At 47.5% G+C, this 23167-nt stretch overlaps 1 protein-coding gene across 2 annotated transcripts in view; it reads left to right on the top strand.

Moving 5' to 3' along the window:
- Positions 1-23167, top strand: part of ASAP2 (ArfGAP with SH3 domain, ankyrin repeat and PH domain 2) — a 154792-nt gene that overhangs the window by 85151 nt on the left and 46474 nt on the right. For both annotated transcript variants that reach the window (XM_065890711.1, XM_065890710.1), the window contains exons 4-9: positions 2795-2869; positions 4600-4649; positions 6912-7041; positions 11026-11111; positions 17160-17235; positions 17508-17594. In XM_065890711.1, coding sequence (XP_065746783.1) covers positions 2795-2869; positions 4600-4649; positions 6912-7041; positions 11026-11111; positions 17160-17235; positions 17508-17594 — 504 coding nt within the window. The remainder of the gene's footprint in view (positions 1-2794; positions 2870-4599; positions 4650-6911; positions 7042-11025; positions 11112-17159; positions 17236-17507; positions 17595-23167) is intronic.

Below are 23167 nucleotides of genomic sequence, written 5' to 3'. Positions count from 1 at the left end.
TAGAGTTCTTCCTAGGAATACAGTTTTTAATCTGCAAGCACCTTATTCTTTTTTCCTCCAACCTCCCATATATCTGGGTCGCTCTGGTGCCATTGGCTCAGCCTCCCACCCTGAGCAGCTCTGACCACTGCCCCTCCCCCCCTTGGGCGGCTCCTGCTGTCTTGCACGTGACTTGTCCAGGGTGGCGCTGCCTTGGCTTCCCTCTGGGCAGCGTTGAGGACTGACCGGACTGCAGCCATGGCTCTGCGATCAAGTGGATGAAAGGGCAGAGTCTCGCGGCTCAGGAACTGACCAAGTCACCACCTTCCCAAGCCCAGGTCAGCCCGCCTGACTGCTTCAAGCCGTAGTCGTCGTTTCTTTCCCCCAGGAGCCGCTGGTATCTGTACAGGGTGAAACATGCTGCCTGTGGTGTGTCGTAGACTTTCTGTTTCATTCTTGTGTGTATATTTATTCTTCCTCTGAGGCGATAAGCATCACGTTTTGTTTGCATTTGTAGCCAGCTCACTGCTGTCTATAAAATAGGCACTCAGTAAATACACGATGAATGCATGCATTCACACATGAGTTATATGATGTTTAAAGCTATTAATGTATCTCTAGATTCTGTCTCTCATGTATGAGATGCTCAGAAACATACTTAGGTAACTTGATTCACTCAGCCATTGCCACGCTCTGTGCTGGGTGCCGTAGAGAATAGAAAAACTTGAAGCCGCCCCTTGGGATTCGTGGCGTGAGCTTGATAAGACAAATGTAGGGTAGAACCTGTCAAGTCCTTCAAGAAATTTTTTAAAAAAGAAAATATCGGAGGATTTGGAGAGGGAGGGGTCACTTCCTGCCGAGAGGTTGGGATGTTGTCGGAAAAGGTAGCATCTGAGAAATTCCTGGTGGATGGGAAGGCTTTGAACAGCGGATACTGAGATGAAACGTGGCAGATGAGGTTGGACTGTGAGGGTCCAGATGCGGGAGTAGGTTTGGTGTTTATCAGGGACACAACGCCAGAGAAATCGAACAACTGCGTAGGAGGGGTTGGGACGGGCAGAGACTGGGTGGTGGTGGCGGCCAGGAGCAGGGGAAGCGGTGCCTCAGTCCAGACAAGGGGCAGTGAGGCCACTGAGGGGCAGGGCGGTGAGAAGGCCAGAGGGAGCTCGTGGGCGAACAGCGGGTCAGAGGGCTGGAGCCCAGGAGGAGAGCGCCGCTAGCAGGGGGTGAGGGGCTGCGGCGGCGGGACAGGGGGCCCGACGAGGCGGGGGTGGGTGCGTTCTCGCGGCGGTGGGAACGAGGGGCGCGTGTGGGGACGGAGTCCCCCACGGCTCAGCGGAAGCCCAGGTGTGCTCGCGCCAGGGGTGACTCACCTGCACGGCCTGTCTCCATCCCTTCCCGTCGCCCACGGGACCTCGCCTTAAACTCAGCTTTGCGGTATTTACAGCTTAACTCTCGAGGCTAATCCTAGCACGTCATAGCTGATGACACCGTGCCTCTGCCGGGTGCATGACACACGTTGAGCTGTGTAAGCGCCAGACAGAAGTTACCCCAGAAGGCATTTCTGAAATGACTGACAGTCATTAACTGACCATTTATTTGGCAGGAAAGGTGGTTGGTGCAGGCGTTCTTACACACCTTACCAGTATTTTTCAAGTAACTTTCTTTCTCCGTTTTGAGATTTCATATCCTGAATAGTGCCTGGAAATCAGATCCCATATTGCCCCAAAAGTTGTGCCTGTGGTGGGTCTTCCCAGTCAAGGTAATTCTACTAAAAATAAAATTCTCCTTTGCTCGATTGTAAGAAGGAATGCACAAGGTTCCAAAGTCCTTACTCCTGTCTCTGTCCTTTTGTGGTCCCGTAATTTCGGCACGTGTCACCAAAGTGACACATGCACACAGCCCCAGAAGGCTGCGTGCCACTCGTGCTGACTTAGGGAGAGAGAGCCTGGGGAGGTGAGAAAGTAGAGCCTCAGCTTATTTTCTCACTGGGGAGGGACTCCTGTCAGGTTCAGAAGCTGGGGAGTCTGTGCGTCGAGGTTCTTGCTCACTGAAGCTTTGTGTCTTTAAGTTGTGGCTCAAAGCTCAACGACCGGCAGGGACGGGCCTGCTTGGCGTGAGCATGCCCAAGTGTGTCAGGAGGGTCTGGTTCTCTGCATTTAATCTGTGGTGACAACTTGCTAAGCCACCATCTTTTGCCTTCTTGCTTCAGGGAGAATAGGGGACCTTAAGACCACTTGTCCCTCCTTTTCCCTTTCTCATCTGCTTTCCTCTCCCTCGGTTCTTTTCTAGTTCTCTCTCAACATCCACTCATACACGTTCTCAGGAGACAGAAGCTCCCTTCGTTCTGTTTTTCCTTTTAGTCTCCCCTGTTGGGGGCTGTGCTAGGGAGATTGGGGGCTCTGGGCCCCCAGAACTGACCAAAGCCCAGCCCCAGGGCATCAGATGGAGCCATGAGTGAGAATAGGAGGTGTTTGGGCTTCTCTTCCTGTATCTTTAAAGTGCTTCTGTCGTTGATTTTTTTTTTCTTTGTTGTAATGATTATCTTTCCACAGACTTCAGAGCCCAGTAATAGAAGGTTATTATTGTTGTGAAATATAGACAGATGTAGACTTTTCATTAGTTATATATTCATTTGTAAGGTAAAATCGTTACTTACAGAGAATGTAAGAATGAATAAGGCTGCCATACTTGTGCTGGTCAGGTTTTAGGGAAGTTTAATTATCACCGTGTGTTCTCTAACCTCCTTGCTGTCCTTACTTTAGATTAAAAAGGAAATGGAATAAGGATATTTTTTTCTGTTTTTGTTTTTTAGATTCAGAATATGAACAACATAATCTCCTTCCCTCTGGACAGTTTGCTGAAGGGGGACCTAAAAGGAGTGAAAGGGGTATGACACGAAGAGTCCTGTCACGGGGGGCAGCTTTCATAGGACGTGGAATCGCCTCACGCTGGCCAGTCGGGGCAGCCACGGCCTCGAGCCTTCTTCCTGGGATGGCGGGGTGGCGCCATACTGCCTTGGGCTCCCTTGACTGCCCATCGTGGCATCACCACCTTTCGGCCCTAACAGTGGTGACCCGTGGCCTTTCTGGCTGTCCTGCTGGTGCTCCTGATGTGGAAGGGAAAGAAACAGCTCTTCTGGAAACTGTCAACGACTTTTGGGTTCTGCCGGTTGAGCAGGGAACCCTGTGTGAAGTCTGGTTTTTCCAGCTAGCGTGTCACTGATTGAGCCCTGGGAGAGGATCCTCGCAGGGTGGTTTCCTGGAGGGAGAATGGGCACCAGCAAGGCCTGAGCCGCCTTTATTTTTCTGTCCTGCAAAGGATGCTCGTTGTTGAGGCCTCGCCTTGCCTCGTACAAACACTTGAGCCGTGAACTGTTTTCCCGGGCACGTGCGTGGGGACAGTCAGGGTCGAGTGCTGTGTGGGCACCAGGCACCGAGCAGAAAGTTGCTCTCACATGTCATTGGCCCAGACAGGTGTGTGATGGGAAAGAGAGGCAGTCGTGCCCCAGTTCTCAGGCCACCGAGTGCTCTGACGGGATCCACACGTGATCCCCGGCGGCCTCTGGCACATCCGGAAGCCCAGCCGATTACGGGGGCCTCCGCAGGGGCAGAAGTGCCAGGAGAGCTGTTGGGGCAAGGAGTCTGGGCCCGGGGAGCCGTTAGGACACGGAGGAACACTGCTCAGCATCCCCTGGAGGCCCGGAGAACATGTCCGGCGAGAACCAGGAAAGCGGGAGGGAAGGGCACACAAAGCAGAGAGGAAACCATGCCAGTCTGCAGCAGCATGATGCGGCCCTGCAAGGGGCCCTGGGTCGGTGGCGCTGCACAGTGGGACGTGAGGCTTACGGGGTGGGCAGACGCCTTCCTGGAGGCTTTAGGTGCCGGGCTGTGGAGCTTAGGCCTTGTCAGAGGCCAAAGAAGAGTCAAAAAAAGAAAAAAATCCCCACAACGAAGGGGTTTCTCTTCTAAAAGACCCCTGTTAAAGGGAGCATAAATAGGTGGGAACCAAATTTGATAGAATTTCTAGTGGCTCAGTATATTTTTGAGTCAGGCTTTATCAGAGGATATGAGGTCCTGAGTTCCAGGCAGAATTGTGGAATCGGGAGACCTCAGGAGAAGGTGAATGGCTTTTATGTTCTTGTTTTGGGGCCCAGATCAGGGGTACATGTGTTGAGGAGATTCCTATATTAATAGAAAAAAATCAGAGTCCCTTTCTTTTAGAGAGATACAATAAAATACTTGAAGATTAAATGTTATGTCTTTCCAGGTTTAATTTCAGAATAATCTCAGGACAGAGGGCGGGGTATAAGTGAAACAGGATGGGCTGTGAGTTGATACTTGCTATAGCTAGCTCACAGGTACGTTATATAATTCTCTCCACCTTTGTCTGTGTGCATTTGGTATATTCTATCATAAAAATTTCTTAAAGAGAAAGAAAACTAAATGCTACCGCTAGTCTGATTAAAAGCCTGTGCTCTAAGCTCTCCATTTATCCTGGGATCACATACGTCATTTATTGCAGAAATTAATACTCTTTTCAGGGCTAGTCTAGGGATAAGTTTATTTTGCCCAGAAATTAATGATTAGTCCTGTTTAATTTATGCCTCTCTGTTTACAGGATCTGAAAAAGCCTTTTGATAAAGCTTGGAAGGACTATGAAACAAAAATGTGAGTATTTTCATTTAAAAAAGTAAGCATAGGTAATTTGAGATTTTATTTTAAATTGAGCCTTTATTGCTTAAAGGTATTGTCTAAATAAACCTTAATCCAGGAAAGAATTCACCCAAAACTGTGTTGCTATGGTTTGTTGCGATACCAGATGCTTTCATACCGGATGTCCACATTCATGATGTCAGCCTCTTTAAACTTTTTTTCCTCATCCCTCCTCTTATGTCCTAATGGCTACAGAATGTTATTTTCAGGAACGTTAATTGGCTTCTACTGGTTGACTTCAGGCACTTGTTGTAACATTTCTGATCACAGTTTCTCATTTCCTGGAGTGGAGAGGATTGAGCTAGCTAGAATTGGGCTAGCGATTGTGGGAATGATGATTTCAATTATTTTAAATACTTAAGAAATAGAAAATATTTTTAAATGCCTCATGCTTGCTTTGTAATTGCTGTGCATTGAGTAATAGAGTTTTCTCAGTGGAATTAGAAACTTTTATATGAAGCCATCTGGTAAAGTGGGACACGATAAGGAGAAAGCCTTTTCAGATTTAACTACACGTATTTAATTGGGTTTGTTTGTTTTTACCAGCCTTGGGTCTCTATTCAGAGCTGAAGGATCACCAAGGAATCCCACACCTTTGGTACTCATCCCATCCTGGAAATGTTAAGTTCCCATACTCCAAATTCCAGAGTCTCACTAATGGCACACATTTGCATGTAAGCACAGATACAGTATTAAACCAGAATGCTTTGAAGGTCGGCTCAACCCAGAGAGGCTCCAGACTCACTATCCCGGGCTCATTAGCATCCTGCGTCTGTGTGTGAGTTCAGTGCAGTGAATAAGGAAAGGGTCCACGTTCCTGCTCTACAGGTGGGAAACGTGGGCTTGGTACTTGCTGCTGGTCACCCACGAGAAGCTAGTTGAGCCAAGGGCAGGACATGGATTTGCCGACTTCACTGAGCTGCCGTCGCTGCTGCCCTCGAGGGCCTTAGAGGAAATGCTTCTGTGCGTTTCTGAACCAGGGACAGGAGAGGGTCCCTGAAGAGGGTTGCCTGAGAGAGTCTTCTCCTTCTGAAAGGAAAAGGTTTGAAAGAGGAATGAGATCAAATTCTGTAAAATCAAGACGCACGTAGCTAAGGTGAGGACAGAGGTACTCACAAAATCCCAGAATTGGAGAACGAAGGAGCAGCAGCCTTTAAAACTCAGAGTAATTCTGGGGTAAATTAAAAAATTAGCTCTACCCCTTTACACGTAAGATTGATTTTTCCTGAGAGGCCCTGTGATATGCAACAAACAGCTTTAAGACGTCTTTACAGTTCCTGGCCTGTCGTTCCATACCTGATCATTACAAGAGTGACTGACACCTGGACCATGTCTTGATCCCTTTGCGGTGGCGTCAGGGGAGGCTTGGAGTTGTGTGATTGTCCCCGGGGCCCTCCAGTCACGCTGCCTCCCTGGTGCATGAGCCCCTTTAACAACATCCTCACCAAACGGTCACCTTTTCTTTACGTTCTTAACTCACCCAGTCAAGTCACTGCGGGTCTACTGTGTGCCCAGTGCTGTGCTTCAAGATAAAGAACAAGGATTAGAAACTACATTTCTCGCCTCTTCCTAAATACCCCCTCCCCAAATGATGGGGCCTCTGGACCCAGAGGAACCCATTTCGTGTTGAACAGCTTCCTAAGACACGCTACCTGCGTTGTGTAGTGTCTGCCTTGGGGCTCTGCAGGAAAAGTCTGTACCCTCCTCTTCATGGCACCCTTTATATTTTTGAGTGCTTTCTGTGGCTTTTGTTTAGCCTCCTTTTGTCCAGGATAAAAATCCAGTTACTAGTCCAAGCCCTTACTAACCAATGTGACGCATGGCTGCCTCACCCTGGTCACCTGTCTCGGGATGCACTGCGGGGGTGTCAGCTGGTACCCTGACCCGCACACTGGACTCGAGCACAGGCGAGCATGAGAGAGACGTGAAAAGGGGAACGAAGCTTAAAAACGGGAAAGGTCACTTGTTTTCTTCTGTGATGATGGGCACTGTCCTAGTCGAGTTGCTTTGGAAGCCTTTCTTGGGTCGATACTCAACAGAAAGGGCCAAGGTTGACATGTTTATGACGAAACGCTTTTTCCTTTCCAGTGAGTTCGAGGCTGTCCTGTTCTGGAAAGGCTCGGCGAGCATTTGTGTCCAGGGTGGGTGTCGGGACCACAGCGGGGCGCTCTCCAGTCTGGAGGTGTCTTGATTGAGTCTCACTTTTTCCACACGTAGAACCAAGATAGAAAAGGAGAAGAAGGAGCATGCCAAGCTGCACGGGATGATCCGCACGGAGATCAGCGGGGCTGAGATCGCAGAGGAGATGGAGAAGGAGCGGCGGTTCTTCCAGCTGCAGATGTGCGAGGTACGTCTGCCAGGCGCTTCAGGCAGTGCCAGGTGCACTGCTGGACCCTGCCGCCCAGTTTCTGTCATTCAGGGGGCCTGGGGCTCCTGGAGGGTGGGGCTAGACTAGGCCAGCTCCAGCCTTTCTGAAGGAGTGACTCACTTGAAAGCGGGTTCTTTCTGCCTCCACACGTGCACACTCGCCCCCGCTGTGGTGTTCTTAAGGAGGTGCCGGGGGCGGGGCGGTGAGGCCCCAGCTGTGGTCCCCTCTATGAGTGTGAGAGCCTCTGCAAGTGCGTGCCCCCAGGCTCCGCCTGCTCGGGTGGGGACGTTCCCCAAGGCCAGAGGCCCAGGCACCCTGGGGAGGTCCTCTGTCCTGCTCCACCGACGGCCCAAGTCCTCCCCTCCGGGAGGGGAGAATGGCAGGACTGACGTTCAGAACATTTCTCTGCTGGAGGCTCAGGGGTGGAAAATATCGAAGACCAATCGTGCGGGCCTTTGCTTCCAGCCTTTTTTATACCTTGCTTGGAGGTCTGTTTGTGGAAACAGTTTACCCCTCGGCCTGAGGGTTCGCTCCTCCGGGCGGTGGCAGTGAAGCGTGAGCGTGGTGGCATTTGTGTCCCCTCCTGTAGCCAGGCAGACTTACGTTTTGAGTGTCCACAACGCAGGGGTGATACTTGTGACAGGTGTTGAAACTAGGTTCAGCCAGCTCTCGATTCCCTGTAAGCAGTCCACAGCAGAGCTCATCAAAAGGCACTTTTTGATTTTAGAACGTTTGTTAATTTGTTAGTTACAGTAGGAGCCCAGTCTTTTTAGATGTATGCCTTAGGAGTATATTAAAATGCGTTTCTATTCCCAGAGCAAACTCTTAAGTGGTCCGCAGAGGGGAATCAGTCCCAGGGATCGGGGATATCTGTCTGGTATTAGTACAACCACTCTGGCTCTCTTTTGGTTTCTATTTGCATGGGATTTCTTTCTCCAGACTTTTACTTTCAACTTATGTGTATCTTTGGATCTACAGTGTGTTTCCTGTAGACAATCTATATTTGGATCATGTTTTTTTATCCAGTCTGACAGTCTCTGCCTTCTGATGGGGTTGTTTAGTCATTCACATGATGTTACTGTTGATGTGGTTGGGTTTATATCTGCTCTTTTACTTTTTTGTTTCTTATGTCTTTTTTGTTCCTCTGTCCCTCCTTTGCTGCTTTGTTTTTCATTATGTGACTTTTTTTTTTTTTGCGGTACGTTGTTGTGGCCTCTCGGGTTGCGGAACACAGGCTCCTGACGCGCAGGCTCAGAGGCCGTGGCTCACGGGGCTCAGCCGCTCCGCGGCATGTGGGATCTTCCCGGACCAGGGCACGAACCCGCGTCCCCTGCATCGGCAGGCGGACTCTCAACCACTGCGCCACCAGGGAAGCCCCATTACGTGACTTTTTAGAAAGTTAACTAAGCTCAGACTGTTATTGTAGATAGGAGAGTGGATGCTTTTATACACGTGCTGTTTTATAAACAGACATCACATATAATACCTGCCCGACCCGTTTCACACAGTGTTGGAGAGATCATCCCGGGCGATAGAGACAGGGACGAAGAAACCGCTGTGTGTTATACAGACACGTTATTGCTCTTATTGACTCGGGGTAAAATTAAGTAGTGGTGTTTCACAGGGAGTGGATTTGGGAAGGGTGTGTGTGTGAGTTCAGGATGAGCTCTCTTTTTGCCTAGTGAGGAGGAAAGCTATTGACGTAAACTCTGCAGGACTGCTTGTTAAAGTATGTTTAGTGACTGAGAGACTCAGCCAGCGTGTTAGTGTCATACCCTTGAGGTGAGGGTGCGGGTTCCATCCTCAGCTCTGTCATTGCTTTCTGGGACATGCACTCAGCACTGGGCTCTTTTCCTCGTCTGGGTGAATGGGTTGTGTGGACTGGTCAAATAGGTTATTTTATTGGAAAAACGCTATCTACCCGACGCCTCTAAGTCACACACGTGAGTCATCTGTTGGGCAGGTCCCCAAGTGGCCGTCGGGCCCCAGTCTGTGCCGAGCATCACGGGGTCCCTGCGGTTGGTGGGGTCTGGCACTCTTCGCAGGCACAGAAGCAGAGGTGGGCTGACCGGGCACTGAGGTTGGAGTTTACAGAGGAGCACACATCTGATGAAGCCTGTACACACTGACCAGACACACCTGGGCTGGAAGGAAAGAGCGTCCGAAAAGCAGTCCCTGAGAACCCAACCCCTCAGAGTGAACAGATTGCTGCAGTTAAAATCATTGAAAAATTGTTCAACCATTTCTTCAAACTGAAGTTCTCAAGTTTTGTAAACGTTTGATGTTGTTTAGGTGTTTAAAGTTTTAGTTGCGTGGGATCTAATGTAGAAAAGTGACTTCCAGGTGTTTGTTTTAAAGCTGTGGAACTTTTTCTTCAAAATGAATCTTATAAAGACAGTCAGTATGCCAGATAGATAATACAGAGCTTCCGTGAATTGAGAACGTATGAGAGATCCGCTCTCGCTTTTTTATGATTATAAAAATAAGTGCTTTAAAAAATTGGCCAGTATATATGTGTGTGTGTGTACATATGTGTATATATATATAAAAGAAATTAAAAATCACCACAGATTTTACTTACCAAAAGATTACCGCTTTGACATTTAGTTAAACATCTTTCAGATATCCCTGTTATACGTACATACGGACAATTTGTATAAACAGGATCATTCTCCACTGCTGCTTTGTAACCTGATTATTTTCACTCACTAGTGTGCTACGGACATCTTTCCATGTCAGGAAGTCTCTGCTTTATTGGCTTAATGGCTACATAGCCCTTCTCTCTGTGGATGTACCACACTTTAATTCCCCATTCGTTACATTTAGGTTGTTGCCACTTTTCGCTTTTACAAACAAGTCTGCCACGAACCTTCTTTTCTATTCATCTTTGTAAACTTTTATGATTATCTTCTCAGAATAAGTTCCCGTCAGTAGAATTTCTGGGTCAAAGGGTACGTGCATTTTATCGTTTGATGCATGGCCAAGCATCTTATTAACCATTTTGATACATTTCCAGACATCTTATTTAATTAACAGAGAATAAGTTATCAGAAAGGAGGGAGATGAGGACGTAAAGGCAAAAGGCAGTGGCAGTTGATGTAGTTACCGTTTCAGCTTCCCTCTTCCAGCTGGGCTGCCGGCTGACCTGGGAGGCCACTTGAACGCAAGTTTCCCAGGTTACAGCTGAGATGCCTGTGGTCAGCAGGGGTCAGCAGCTCTTTCGGGGGCATTCGGTCTTAGAGGCAACGCATTCTCAGAGTTGTTGACACCCTATTTCAGCAGTGGAAGGGACAGGGAATTTATGGAGTCTTTGTTCTATAAACTTTTAGCAAAGAACAAGTGTATTTCCGGATGCTTGTTTTGTAGATCCCTGGGGCTTCCTGATGTCTTTCTTAGTGGTTGTTAATGAAGTCTCCAAGTCAAAAATGGCTTTAATTTATTTGAATTTAAAATTCTTTTTTTTTTTTAAACAATCACGATGTTCTTTTAAAAGTGTCAGGGAAGTGTTTTAGTATTAGAGACATGGAGACAAAGTCTCAACTACAGAAGGCTAGCAGTTAGTGTTTAAACGATGACCTGCCTAAAGAAAGGGACCTGGGACAGAGTATGTGGACAGCAGTGTTTGAGATGGGTAGAATCCCCTTCATTTGCACTGTCATTCTTCCACACAACTAGGGCAAAAATTTCTCCTAGCTGGTTAAGACAGAATGTTTTATTACTGGAAGTTCTTGGCACTTAAAGTTAAGCATTTACTTACCTGTATGTGAGATAATTCATGTGGCACCAAACTGAAAGAAACATTTAGTTATGGCATTCAGAAAACATTAAGCATCTACCATGAGCCCTACGCATCGTACAAGCTGTCAGAGAAGTAGAAGAGGTGATCTGTCCTCAGAGGCTCACGTTCAGCTCATATTCTGCTTCTATCTATGACATTTCCTGTTTTGTTTTGTTTTTTAACAGTATCTGCTGAAGGTCAATGAAATTAAGATTAAAAAGGGAGTGGATTTACTTCAGAATCTGATCAAATATTTTCATGCCCAATGCAAGTAAGTTCTTTTTCTTTGTTATGATGGTATTTCAGATGTTTCTTTCTTTATGGCAACTTCTGGGAGATCTGTAGTATTGTGTTGTGGAAAGTAAACACTTATTTAAAACTCTGTAGTAAAAGGAATGAAACAGTGATGCAGGCTACAACACAGATGAACCTTGAAAACGTGTAAAGTGAAAGAAGCCAGGAATAAAAGACCACATACTGGATGGTTCCATTTATTTGAAAGGTCGGGAAGAGGCAGGTCCACAGAGGCGGAAAGCAGATTGGTGACTGGCAGGGCTTGAGGCAAGGGGGCAGGGGGGCGTTACTGCCAGCGGGCACAGGGTCTCTTTTTGGGGTCACGAAAATATCCTGGAATTAGATAGGGCTGATGATTACGCAGCTTTGTGAATAAATATACTAAAAACCACTGAACTGTACACTTTAAAGGGGTGGATTTTATGGTTTGAGTTCTATATCTCAAAAACTAAAAGTAATGTAAAAATCTACATTATCAAATATACTTATTTTTGCTTTTTTCGTAAAATGGCAAACTAGTTTGATTCTCGGATGTTCTTTATTTGTTAAAAGAGAAATGAGATGGTCTTAATGCAGTGTCCTAAATTAAAAGAATACTTTCATGTATTACTTATCATATAAAACAAATGACAGTACTGAGCAGAGGAGGCTGTGTGTGGAAGCGGAGGAGGACCTCGCAGGTCTCGGAGCCGCTTGTGTGCTCAACTTCACCGTGTCCGTCAGCCCTTCACAACCCGGGCCTCGCCTCCTGGCCTCGTTGTTGTCTTCCCCTGTCCTCATCCTGCTTCTCCTCCCTGACCCCCCCACCCCCGCCCCTGTCGCCGCTGTAAACAGGCCTCGGGCTCGTTCACTGCCTTTGTTGAGTGTGTGCCACGCCTCGGGCACGTCTGAGATGCTGGAGGTAGAGTAACGTACGCCTCAGGCACAGCTCCTGCTGGATCAGGTCGGGGAGCTGGACTTAGGCAAACACACTTGTAACTGCACGGTTAACAAAGTGTTCTGAAGTGCGGGAGTCTAAGAAAGAATAGAGTAGAAGAATATAATTCAGATTAAGGTTGAGGGCAGAGGTGTTGTGTCTTTCTTCTGTCTCGTTCCTTGCTGTGTGTTCCAGAAGCCAGAACACAGTACCTGGCCCACAGTGGGTGTTCAAATTCTTCTTGAATTCGCTGCAGGCCTCTCTGAGGGACGTGTATTCATGTATTCTGAGGTCTGAAGGGTGATTGGGAGCCAGCAGGTAAGGAACGGGGGAAGAACATTCCAGGCAAAGTCAAGGTCTTGAGGCAGTAGGAAGGCCAGTGTGACCTAAGCATAGTGAAGGAAATGACGCTGCCTAGGAAAGCCTGGGGTGGGGACGGCTTGGAGGTCCGGTTAATGGCGTCCGATTCTTATCCCAGACGTACTGGGAAGCTCTCAAAGTTTCAAGCAGAGGATTCATTCAGCAAGGAGTGCTTGAGCTCCTGCTGCGTGCCAGGTGGTGCAGCATGAAGGAAACCAGCCCCCTACCTGCATGGACCTTCAGGTGGGGTGGGGAGACCGCAAGCGCACGGGCAGGTATGTGACAGAGATTCGGAGCCTGGCTGTGGCTGTGCAGAGGCAGCAGTGTGACGAGAAGAGGGTGTGCTGGCTGGGGACGCCAAGGTAGCTCCTTCCGTTCCGTTTCTGTTTCAGCAGGTTACTGTGTGTGTTGAGAAGGATCCAGATGGGGACGAGCAGGTGTGCGACCACTTAGGCCTGCAGGTTGCGTCCGAGGGCACTCGGAGCCGCAGCGCCTGGGCGCAGACTGCGACAGTACAGGGAGGGGTGCGGGGCGACGGGGACATCTTTGAGGGTGTTACTGCCACACGCATCCACTTGCCTTTCCCCTTAACGGGGTGTGCCCCACGCTGATGCCCCCTTACAGACGGTGCCCCCTGTGCCTTCCCCAGCCTCTGTTCCTCCACGAGGCCCAGCTCAGGTGTACCTGGCTGCCTAGAAGTCATCAGCTCTCCCGCTTACCTGAACCCTTCCCTTCCTTCTTGTTACCACTGTGCTCTCTGCACATTCCCCTGACGGCACCTTTCATGTTGTCTCCCACTGAGCTGTATGCTCTTTAACGATGTCCTCCGTGACATTTATTTTTTAACCTTTAGCGCGTTTACCTGGAACGATTTGCGGTGGTGAATTGCACTGAATTGGATGGAGCTGTGCTTTGGAATTTTTACTACGTCTCTGGCGACACTGCATTTCTAAAGCAGTGGAGGTCCAACAGCAAAGGAAGGTGTGCTGAGTGATTCAGCCTGGGTTAACAGAAGAGCTCCAAGCATGGAGCTTAGAAAATAGAAAGACCCCTAATTTGTAGAGTTTTTAAGATGAATTACTTTACAAAGGCTCAAAATCCTGTGTGGTTAACATATAAATTAACTTCTTCAGTCTTACCCTTGTAACCTTATGTGAGGCTGGTTAGGAAATGGGTTGTTTCCTTGCTGATACTTTATTTTTAAAAAGAAGTTATTCTGGGATTTCCTTTTTTTTCTTTATTTTGCCCAAACTAATCAGTTGGGTAGCAACAGACCACTTGTGGAAGATAGAACCAATTGGCCTTTTATGGGCATGAGCTCAGTAATCTTTAAAAATGATGACTCTTCCATTACTTCCTTTCTGGATGAGTGTGTGTGTGTGTGCGCGCGTGTGCGTGTGTGTACGTGTACATACATACTGCACGCTCTTTAAAACATTTGGAAGGCTCTGACTTTTCAAATGCATATTTTGGGGCGTAAAATGTGGAGCCTGAGTGACTCAGCCATCGGACAGAGGAGCCCTTGGCGACACATGTCTCTGTCCTCCGGGCAGTTCCTTCGTGTCCCCATTGAACATTCCCAGTCTCCACTGCTCACCGGGGAGCAGAGCTGTGCCCGGCGGGGCTGAAGCTGCTAGTCTCTGCAGGTACCAAGAGGCCTCTTGGTGGAAACTAGATTCTGTGGAGCCACGTTCAGGTGTTCACCCTTAGAACTGCTTAGACATTACTTTGCTTTTTACTCCTTTTTGCTTTTCTCTGGAAGCATTCTCGAAGAGTATGTTCTTTGTCTTTTATTTCATTTAAGGAAAGACTTAGCATCTCTAGTTCCTAGAAGAGCCTGGAAAACATGTCTTACTAGCCTTTGCTGCTAAAGATTGAGGATCCTTTTCTCTAGTGTGAACCTAGAAATAGGGCAGTCTTTAAAACAGAAGTAAACAAAAATGGTCATGTTCTAAACGGTAGTGATGAGCATTGAAGTGACTTGTTCTCTGCAAATACCTGCTGGGAACCACTGTGACCAGTTGCGGCTTGATGAACTTGGGTTGCAGATGCAACGAGACCCAGTCCGGTGCCCTGGACAAGCGCACTCCAGTGGGGGGCGGGGGAGGGCGGAGGCTGCCGGCCGTGAGGCTGCAGTTGTGAAGGCTGGAGAAGGGAGAGTCCGCCCCGCTTGTGGGCGCCTGAAGGTTGGATCTCAGTGGGTGTATTTTAAAGGCTGGCGAATTTGATCAGGTAGGCTAGAAAACGTTAGATAAAAAACAAAAGTCGACATTTGGTAATACCGATGGTAAATGTTGTTTTGACTGAAGCTTGGGAAAGTGTTAACAGGCTCAAGCTAAAAAAAATGTCTGGGGGTTTGTACTTAGGAATGTTGCAGTGACAGCAGTCAGCAAAGGGGCCCCTTTTTTTGAAGCTTTCCCTAAGGCCAGAGAAAGTATACAAACATGCCTCAGTAAGGACGGTACAGAAAGATAGGAGTTTTGAAAATCAGAGGGAGGAGGTTTTCTAGGTAGACGGTCAAGATTGGCTATGCTTTTACAAAGATGAATAAATCTGTTTCGTTATTCCAAGTGTGACACTGGGCAGTGTCATGATGGAAACAACGTCTGTGATGAGAAACACCTCTCCGAGCCCTTGACTCCACTGCGAGGTGCTCTCACTGTGGGGACAGTTGCCAGGCACAGAGATTCTGGAGCCGTGCACCCACTCCCTTTCCCCGAGAGCAGGACCGTTTCTGTGCTGATCTCCTGTGATAATTTTCCTACTCCCTGAACTAGTGTGTGTTCAGCTTCTCTCTCTCTCTCTCTCTCTCTCCCCCTCCCTCCCAACCCCGCCTATTTTATAAGAATTTGAATCGATTAATAAAATAGTTATACAAAAAAAAATAGAGCTGAAACAAAACATAAGAACCGAATGAGTTCATGACAAGAGGAAAAAGCTCAGTTTCTCATTCTGGTGTTTATTCTTCCCAGTTTCCCTTTCAATTTAAAATTGCTGCTCTGTGTCGGCCATTGTGCTCAGAGTGGAAACACAGAGACGTATATGGCATGGCATTTCTGCCCTATCAGTGGAAACAGACCATGTGGAAAAGTCATTGTAACACGGACACAGTTGCTACACCAGAAGCGTATTTTACATTTAGAAAAAAATGAATTAGGCAAAATACAGGAATGAGAATGTAAAGTTAAAATTATGCATATATCTGAAGATTTTTAAGCTAAGAAATTCTAATAGCCCAGCCTCTGATTCCTAATAACTAGCTAGTAGTGGTTCGAAACCCACATCCTGTGTGTACGCTTTCCTCTTCCTTCCTCCCTTCCTCCTTGGAATTATTGTATTAAGTGTCATACAGCATTGTTTTTACAACCCCTCCTACTAATTGCATACTTGATATGGGAAATTCCCACAGGACCATTGCTGAGTTTAAAAGAAATAAACACGTGAACCCCAGATCACTTTTTGAAGATAGTCTCCTTGGTACCCAGTAAACTGGCAGAAGTTAGAAATTCTCCTTCCTTTCCTCATTAATTTCTTCATTCAACAAATATTGTGTGCCTGAAATGTGTCAGGTTTTGTGGATACTGTGTCCTCAACCTCCTGGAACTTCAGATATAATGGGGGAATTTTATTTTAAACAATTACACCAGCGAACACGTAACGGCAGTTGTGGTGAGTGTTTTGAAGCCAGAGACAGAATGCTCTGAGAGAATCTGGCAAGGAGACCTCTTTGAAGGGATGGGGGTTGTGGCACACCTCAAGGGTGAGGCCGTATCTAACTTAAAACGTGAAGAGTGAGTGGGAATGAACCAGGAGAAACAGAAGGTAGGCTGTAGGGAGAGCTCTTTAGAGGAAGGAGACAGCAAGTGCAAAGGGCCTGAGGCAGGGAGGACTTGGCTCCATAGAGGAATAGAGAGCCGTGAATAAAGGGGCAAACGGTGTGGGTGGAAGCCTGGAGACATAGGCAGGGGCCAAGTCCACGGGCATTTTAGGCCTCCTTACAGGTTTTGAACTCTCTCCTGAGCTCCCTGGGAAGCCTCTTCTTCCTCTCAAAAGGGTTCAGAGGCTGTGTGCTGCATGTCAGCCTGCTGTTGCTGCAGAGAAACTCGTCCAGCCTCTGTTGTACTTCCTGAATCACTGGTTAGAGATGACTTCACAAGCACTGGGCTCTGAGCGTTAAAAATATAAAGTCCCTTTTGATATCCGACCTCAAGGTCTCCAACCACATCTCCCTGCTCTGCCCACGGGGCGTGGCCACTCATGTGCTTCAGGCTCAGCTCGCTTGCTTTTTTCTTGCATTCTTTCTCTTTTCCACTTAGTTGTTGCCTGTCAAGGAAAATATTTTAGCGTCTTATTCTGTGTTCACCCCATGCTTTCCTGGCCTCAGACTTTTCCGTTCCTGAACCGAAGCCTTTGCTGCCATTTGTCAGTAGGGTCCTGTTTCCCGTTATAAACTGAAAATGTAGGGCTCATTTTATATGGGTCAAGGAAAATCACAAATACGAGGCTTACTGCAGTGCCTTTTTTCTTAGCTTTGAGTGTTACTTTATTCTTGGTTTGCCTGATACTAGCTTTGAGTGTCACTTTATTCTTGGTTTGCCTAATATTTCAAGGTTTGGGTCCTAGTCTTTTCCCCCAGGAATTACACAGTGATCTCAGCCATTTCCTTTAAAGAAGTTTTTTCTCCATCTAACAAAATTGCTTTCTCTTTTATGAAACACAATCTATGTTTCTTGGTTTTTTTCCTCCTAGTTTTTTCCAGGATGGACTGAAAGCAGTTGAAAGCCTCAAACCTTCCATTGAAACACTTTCAACGGATCTTCACACAGTAAGTAGTTTCCCTCCCACATGAGTGTTGAAAGGGTTTTTATGCAACAAACACTTTGATTTAAATGTTGCTTCCGTGCTTTCGTGTCTGCGTGCCGTGCCGCCTAGAAAGTGACAGCGCTGAAGCGCACGTGGAGTGTGGAGAATGGGGTTCCCAATCCGTCCTCGGTCTTGGTTGGGAGAAGGTTGCGTTTATGGAGAAATGCCCCGCGAACTGCACCATCTCACTGTACCTCAGCCGTACTTTTCTCTGCTTTGTTTTGCTTTTTAAAGATCAAACAGGCCCAGGATGAAGAGAGAAGGCAGTTGATACAGCTTCGAGATATTTTGAAGTCAGCATTACAGGTTGAACAGAAAGAGGTGAGGGGATTTAATTTTGAAAGATTGCTATTTTATGTTTTCATCCCTCAGTCTCGGGGGCTTCGGGACTGAGGAGGTGAGATCCAGGTCTCTGGGTGCTCAGTTCACTGTGGGGCTGTATCGGGCAACATGCAAACATGTAGTTTGTTCTTTAAGTTGGTTTTATAAAACCATCTTTTTAAAAATATGCTTATTTCGTGGGGAAGCATTACCGTAGGAATGGCCTTAATGGCAGTATTTAAACCTCTTCTGCTCTGTCCGTTGCTGGATGAGTAGCTCTTAGGGTCTCCGTCACATAGACACTCGCTATTCGTGCCGTTGGTTCTCTCCCTGGAGCTCTGTGGTTTCCCTGCCCACAGATATACATGGACTTTGCCCGTGTGGCATCAGCGGGTGACTGGTGACCATCTGAATCTTCCAGCCTGGAGATTATGTTCCATAAAATGGAAGGAGCTTGATTTTCTTGGAGCTGCTTTCTGATGGGCAGAAACTTTAGTTTTCTTGCGTCATCTCTTTCACATAATCACTTCTCTGCGGGCCAGCACATTCGCAGTGATGATTTGTATTTGGGGGTCTTGTTAGAAAACCATTAAAAAGTAAATTTTGAGGTAATTGCATATGTTTGCTACAGTGTGGATATTATAATGTGAAATTTAACATAAATCCACTTCCTTGTCCGTAAAGGAATGTGTTTAAGTGTATAGCTAGTAGATTTTAGATCAATACGTCTATGAAACTGCTTACCAGAGCGTAAAGCTCCCTGCTGGCAGTTCGGCTCTATTTTGTTTTAAGTTCTTGTACTATAACTGAATATTGTTGTTTTTCTCCCAAATGCATTTACCTTTTGTGACCGAAGTCTAGGAGAGTAAGTAGTTCAGTATTTTAATAAATTATAGAACTTTGCATGCTTTTTTCATGAACTTCAAAAAATAGATATTTCCTCCGTGTATATACTAACAGCTAGTAGCATTTTTTATTTTTACTTTTCTTCTTTCAGTAGCTGTGGGCTTTATTAAAGACTAAAGAATTTGAACGCATAAATGTTAGCGAAATGGAAATTTTCCAAGTTTACAGTTTAGCCTTTGGTGTCACTCCGTTGTGAAAGTGAAGCTGCTCACCTGCCCCCACCCCCCACCCCCACCGCTTCCACTGCGTCGCTGAATTCTCCCTGTCCTTCTGATGTACCTTAATCCCTCCCTCTGGAGGGCTGCCTCTGCCCCCCGCCCCCGCAGTGATCTGTATCGCACATTTTGTTTGAGAGAGCTTTTTCAGTGGCAGCATATATCTTTGGGGGCTTGATGGCCATGTGCTCAAGCGCACAGGTGCTTTTCCTCCAGCTGGACCTCGAGCAGACTGAGGCCGCCCTCCTGCCTCCTGTGCCCATCTGGCCATCACGTCACAGCACCATATTGCTCGTTTCATCGGTTCTTGGTAAACAGGGGTCAGCTAAGTGAGAGACTGGCCCACTGAGGCCCCATAGAGTGCTGGAAATTACCCACAGCATGGTGACTTCCTCCCCGTCTAGACAATCTAGGTCCTGACACTTTGATATTCCTAAACATGGAATATAAACAGAAAAAGAAAAAAAGAACTTGGAGCATGGAGAATACAGTGGCCTGATTGTAACAGGAGCCAGGGTGCCGTCGAGTACTGGAGAGCTGGTGGGAATGGTTGGATGCAAGAAGGATCCGAAAAGGAGGATCCAACCTGTGAAGCAAAGCTCGGGTTTGAAATACAGGAGAGCAGGTGCTTGGAGTCCAGGAGCCCTCTGGGCACAGAGCAAGGGCCATGTTTGCTTTGGCTGTGCAGGAGGACGAGGTTTGGGGAAACTGGCTGTTGTCAGAAAGCCGGTTATTTACAGCTCTGCAGAAAAGTGTAACAGATGTACCAGCACAGACCAGACGTCTTTAACAGTTTGTTGTTTCCATGTTTTTTGTTGACCAGCCGTTCTGCCCCAGATGCACAGCGGGGTCAAATGGACCTTCTTTACTGCTCTCCTCTGGCCTTATGCCCAAAGATCGAACCCACCAATCTCCTGGCTGTCAATGTCTTGTCTTTTTTGTGTATGACATTCTGCGTTGCTTTTTGATGACGGTATTCCATAAATTGGACAGTCTGTGAACGCAATGGCAAGTAATAAGCAAATATGGATACGTTAAATTTTTTCTATTTTAAAATAATTTTTATAATTGGGGTCCCTCCAATTACAAGAATCGAACATTTGGGCGTTATTGTTTTTTAGCTCCCATCCGTTGTTTTTGTATTCTCTTTTGTGAGGCAGAAAAATGAAGGCATTGATGGATTTTTTTCAGTGTCATAAAAATTCTAATTCTATATAATTATAGTTCATAAAAATTAGGTAACGTGCCCCAAGGAAACTGCAGTGATGGTTGGTAGGAGTTAACTCTCCTAGTTCCTTCCTGTGAACCTTAAGCGTCAATCGTTTGGTCTAAGTGGAGGACATGGCCGTCACATACAGGGGCTTTGGGCTGCTTCTGTGTCACCCGTGGCTGTACTTTGGAGAAAAGACTGTGCCGTCACAATCCCAGCACCCCCACACCTCCAAACCACCGGCATTCCTATTCTGTTCCTGATATTTCTGTTCCCTGTAAATAGGATGCTACAGTTTGACTTTTCCATTATTTTATTATGAAATTGTTCAGACTTACAGAGAAGTTGAAAAACTATACAGTGAACACCTATATATGCATCATATTTTAACATTTGGAAAATACCCCTTCTACAAAGTTAAAACTCTTCAACACTGCCAGTCTTTGCATGAACTTCCTCCCTGGGTGCCTTACCTTCTCCCGCCTTCCCCATCCCACAAATGTCCATTTCAGCTGCGTTCTGCTGGGACAGGCCCCGCTGCGGTGCTGGAGGATTCTCTGCTATTTGTTGAGAACCCAGACGTGTGCTGTGCTGGGGAGGACTCAGGTTCGGGGGGATGGTCTTGGTAGGTCTAAGCGCTGAAACCACAGTGATTTTTCCACTTTGGAGATCTCTCTTCGTGCCAGTTTTTAAAGTGTCCCTGTCTGGTAGGATGTGGTCGAATAGGATGTGCTGTCCGAGGAGCAGAGGTCCACAACAGCCATGATTTTCTTCCAACTCCGGCCTTTTGGTCTGGGGTTGCATATCTTAATCATGCTCAAATCTGGCCTTAATCAGTACCCTCTGGCTAGGTGTCCACTTCCCACCCCTCCTGCCAGGCTGCTGGGTAGCCTTGAGTGCTGACTCCACGCAAGACTCAGCACATTCGACTGCCATTTCCTCAGCAGTTACTCTAAGCAGGAGCGGCACAGACACACGCCGGAGTGGGCTAGATGCGCTTCTTCCCTCTTCAGGGGCTCACAGTCTGGGGGGCAGGGCAGGAAAGGAGTTGAACGCAGTGTGACGAGAGCTCTACTGGAGGTCACCTCCAAGGAAGGTGTCACCCCAGTGTGGGGTGGGCAGGTGTGTGTCAGGAAGGAGGGTTTGGAGGATGATTCAGAGTTAGGAGAGGCCCAGCAGGTGAGACAGGTGGGCCAGCTTCTGACCAGGACAGAAAGCTTGCCTGGTAGCCGGCTGTCCAGCAGCACATACCGTTTGAACCCTAGGTCTTCCACTTCCTGCCAGGGTGACCTTGAGCAAGTTCCTTGACTTCTCCACGCCTCAGTCGCTTCACCTGTAAAACAGGAGTGATGTTGCCTACCCGAGAGCTGTTATGAGACCTAAGGGACGAGTTCTGTAAAGCACTGACACATTGTCTTGATAAACGGATACTGGTTCGTTCATTCATTCTGCAAGTACTGGGCTCCTGATGCGGACGAGACAGGAGTGAACAGAAAAGACCCGATTCCTTCCCCCGGCCTTGGTAGTTGCACAGTGGTGGGTGGCGGTGGTGGTATCTCTGAGGAGTCCTTCTGCCCACTTGACCCTTCTCTGTTGGCTGGTCATCTGGCACCTTGTCTTCGTGACTCTGGCCCCGACCTTTGCCCCCTCTGCGCTCTGACTCACACACTCCAGTCTAGGCTGATGCCCTTGCTCCCGACCCTGGCCTGTCAGGTCCCCCCAACTGCCCCACTCCCCCGTTCCCAAGCCTTCGTCGTCATCACTCCCCCTGTCCTCTCCCCTGCTCTCTGTTGTCATGGCGTCTCCTGCTTGCTTCACTTCTCAGGTTTTTCCAGGCACGTGATAAGCGTGACCAGTAATCAGTCCTTATTACAACAGCATGGCTGGGCAGGTAGTATTAGCCCGCATTTACAACTCGAGTCTGAGAGGAGAAATGCATTTGCTGGAGTTTTGGGGCCAGGGTTTGAGCCCTGGTCTGTTCTCTGTCAGCTATATTATGTGACTTTAATATCTTGTGTCAGAATCTTTTAAAAAGCTACCCAGAGGGACTTCCCTGGTGGTCCAGTGGTTAGGACCTGGCACTTTCACTGCAGGGGCCCACGGTTGGGGAGCTTAGATCCCTCAAGCCATGCAGTGTGGCCAAAAGAAAAAAAAGCTGCCCAGAAATAATGGGGAAGAGGTGGTAAGAGATGTTAGAACACTGTTCTTTGACCACAGCTTAGTGCTTGCTTAGCAGAGCCCCCAGTTCCCGGTGCGTCCACACACACACACACACACACACATACACATGTCCATGGACACTCCTGACACGCCTTGGGAAAATGGGGAGTGATTGGACATCACAGCCCTCCCTTGGCAGAGAAACTTTAAGCTTCGTGAGGTGACTCCTTGACAATCCGTTCATCACGAGAATTGACCGAACACAGACTTTCTGAGAGGTGGACAGGTGAATTGAAAAAGTGTGTGTGACGTTCTAGAGTCTTAGGGAGCTCGGGGATACTTCTGATGTTATGAGTAGACGTGTGTGTGCGCGCGCGCATATATGTGTATATAAAGTATGCAGTATCGCCCTTCCCCGGCCCCACGCCCTGTTCCTGAAGATTTCAGATACTGAGTCTACCGCTCATCTGGGCGGTTTCTGCTTCAGCAGGACCCAGTGGCTAACGCTTCATAAGGCCACACAAAACTTAAGATCATGGGCAGTGCCTGGGATCTGAGAACTTGTCTGGATGTCATAGAACAGAGGATTTGTGGATACTGATAGAGTTTTATGAGAGCTTTCTGAAGGTCCATAAAATGCCTACTTAACTTATATGCTTCAGACATATAATAGCCTCCACGTGGAGGCTCACTCAGTCGAGTCTTAGGGTGTCCTTGGCTCTCCTGGAGAAGCGCAGAATACGTGGGAGAGGCTCCAAGAATCCGGGCAACGTGGATGCCCCGGCAAGTTGCCTGCTGTATTGTTAGACGATGGCTCTCCTCAGAAAGAGAGGCTCTTTTCCCTTGAACTGTATTCCATTCAGTTGAAATCTCAGTATGTGAAAGGGCCGACTTCATTTGTCACCCCTTCCCTTGATCAAGTGTTCTGTGAAACACTTGTATAAACAGGTGAAGAAAGGCTATTTTTGTTGGGTCACATAGAAGTCACCTGGAAGATACTGAAATAATTAGTTCTAAAGCAGGTTCAATTATGTGTTACACAGATTATATTCCTTACAAATTTTAAATTTCATAGTTTCAGA

Source organism: Phocoena phocoena, chromosome 14, assembly GCF_963924675.1.
Source record: "Phocoena phocoena chromosome 14, mPhoPho1.1, whole genome shotgun sequence".
NCBI classification, from domain to species: domain Eukaryota; kingdom Metazoa; phylum Chordata; class Mammalia; order Artiodactyla; family Phocoenidae; genus Phocoena; species Phocoena phocoena.
Note: the sequence above shows the minus strand (reverse complement) of the source record. Positions and strands in the feature narration are given on the sequence as shown.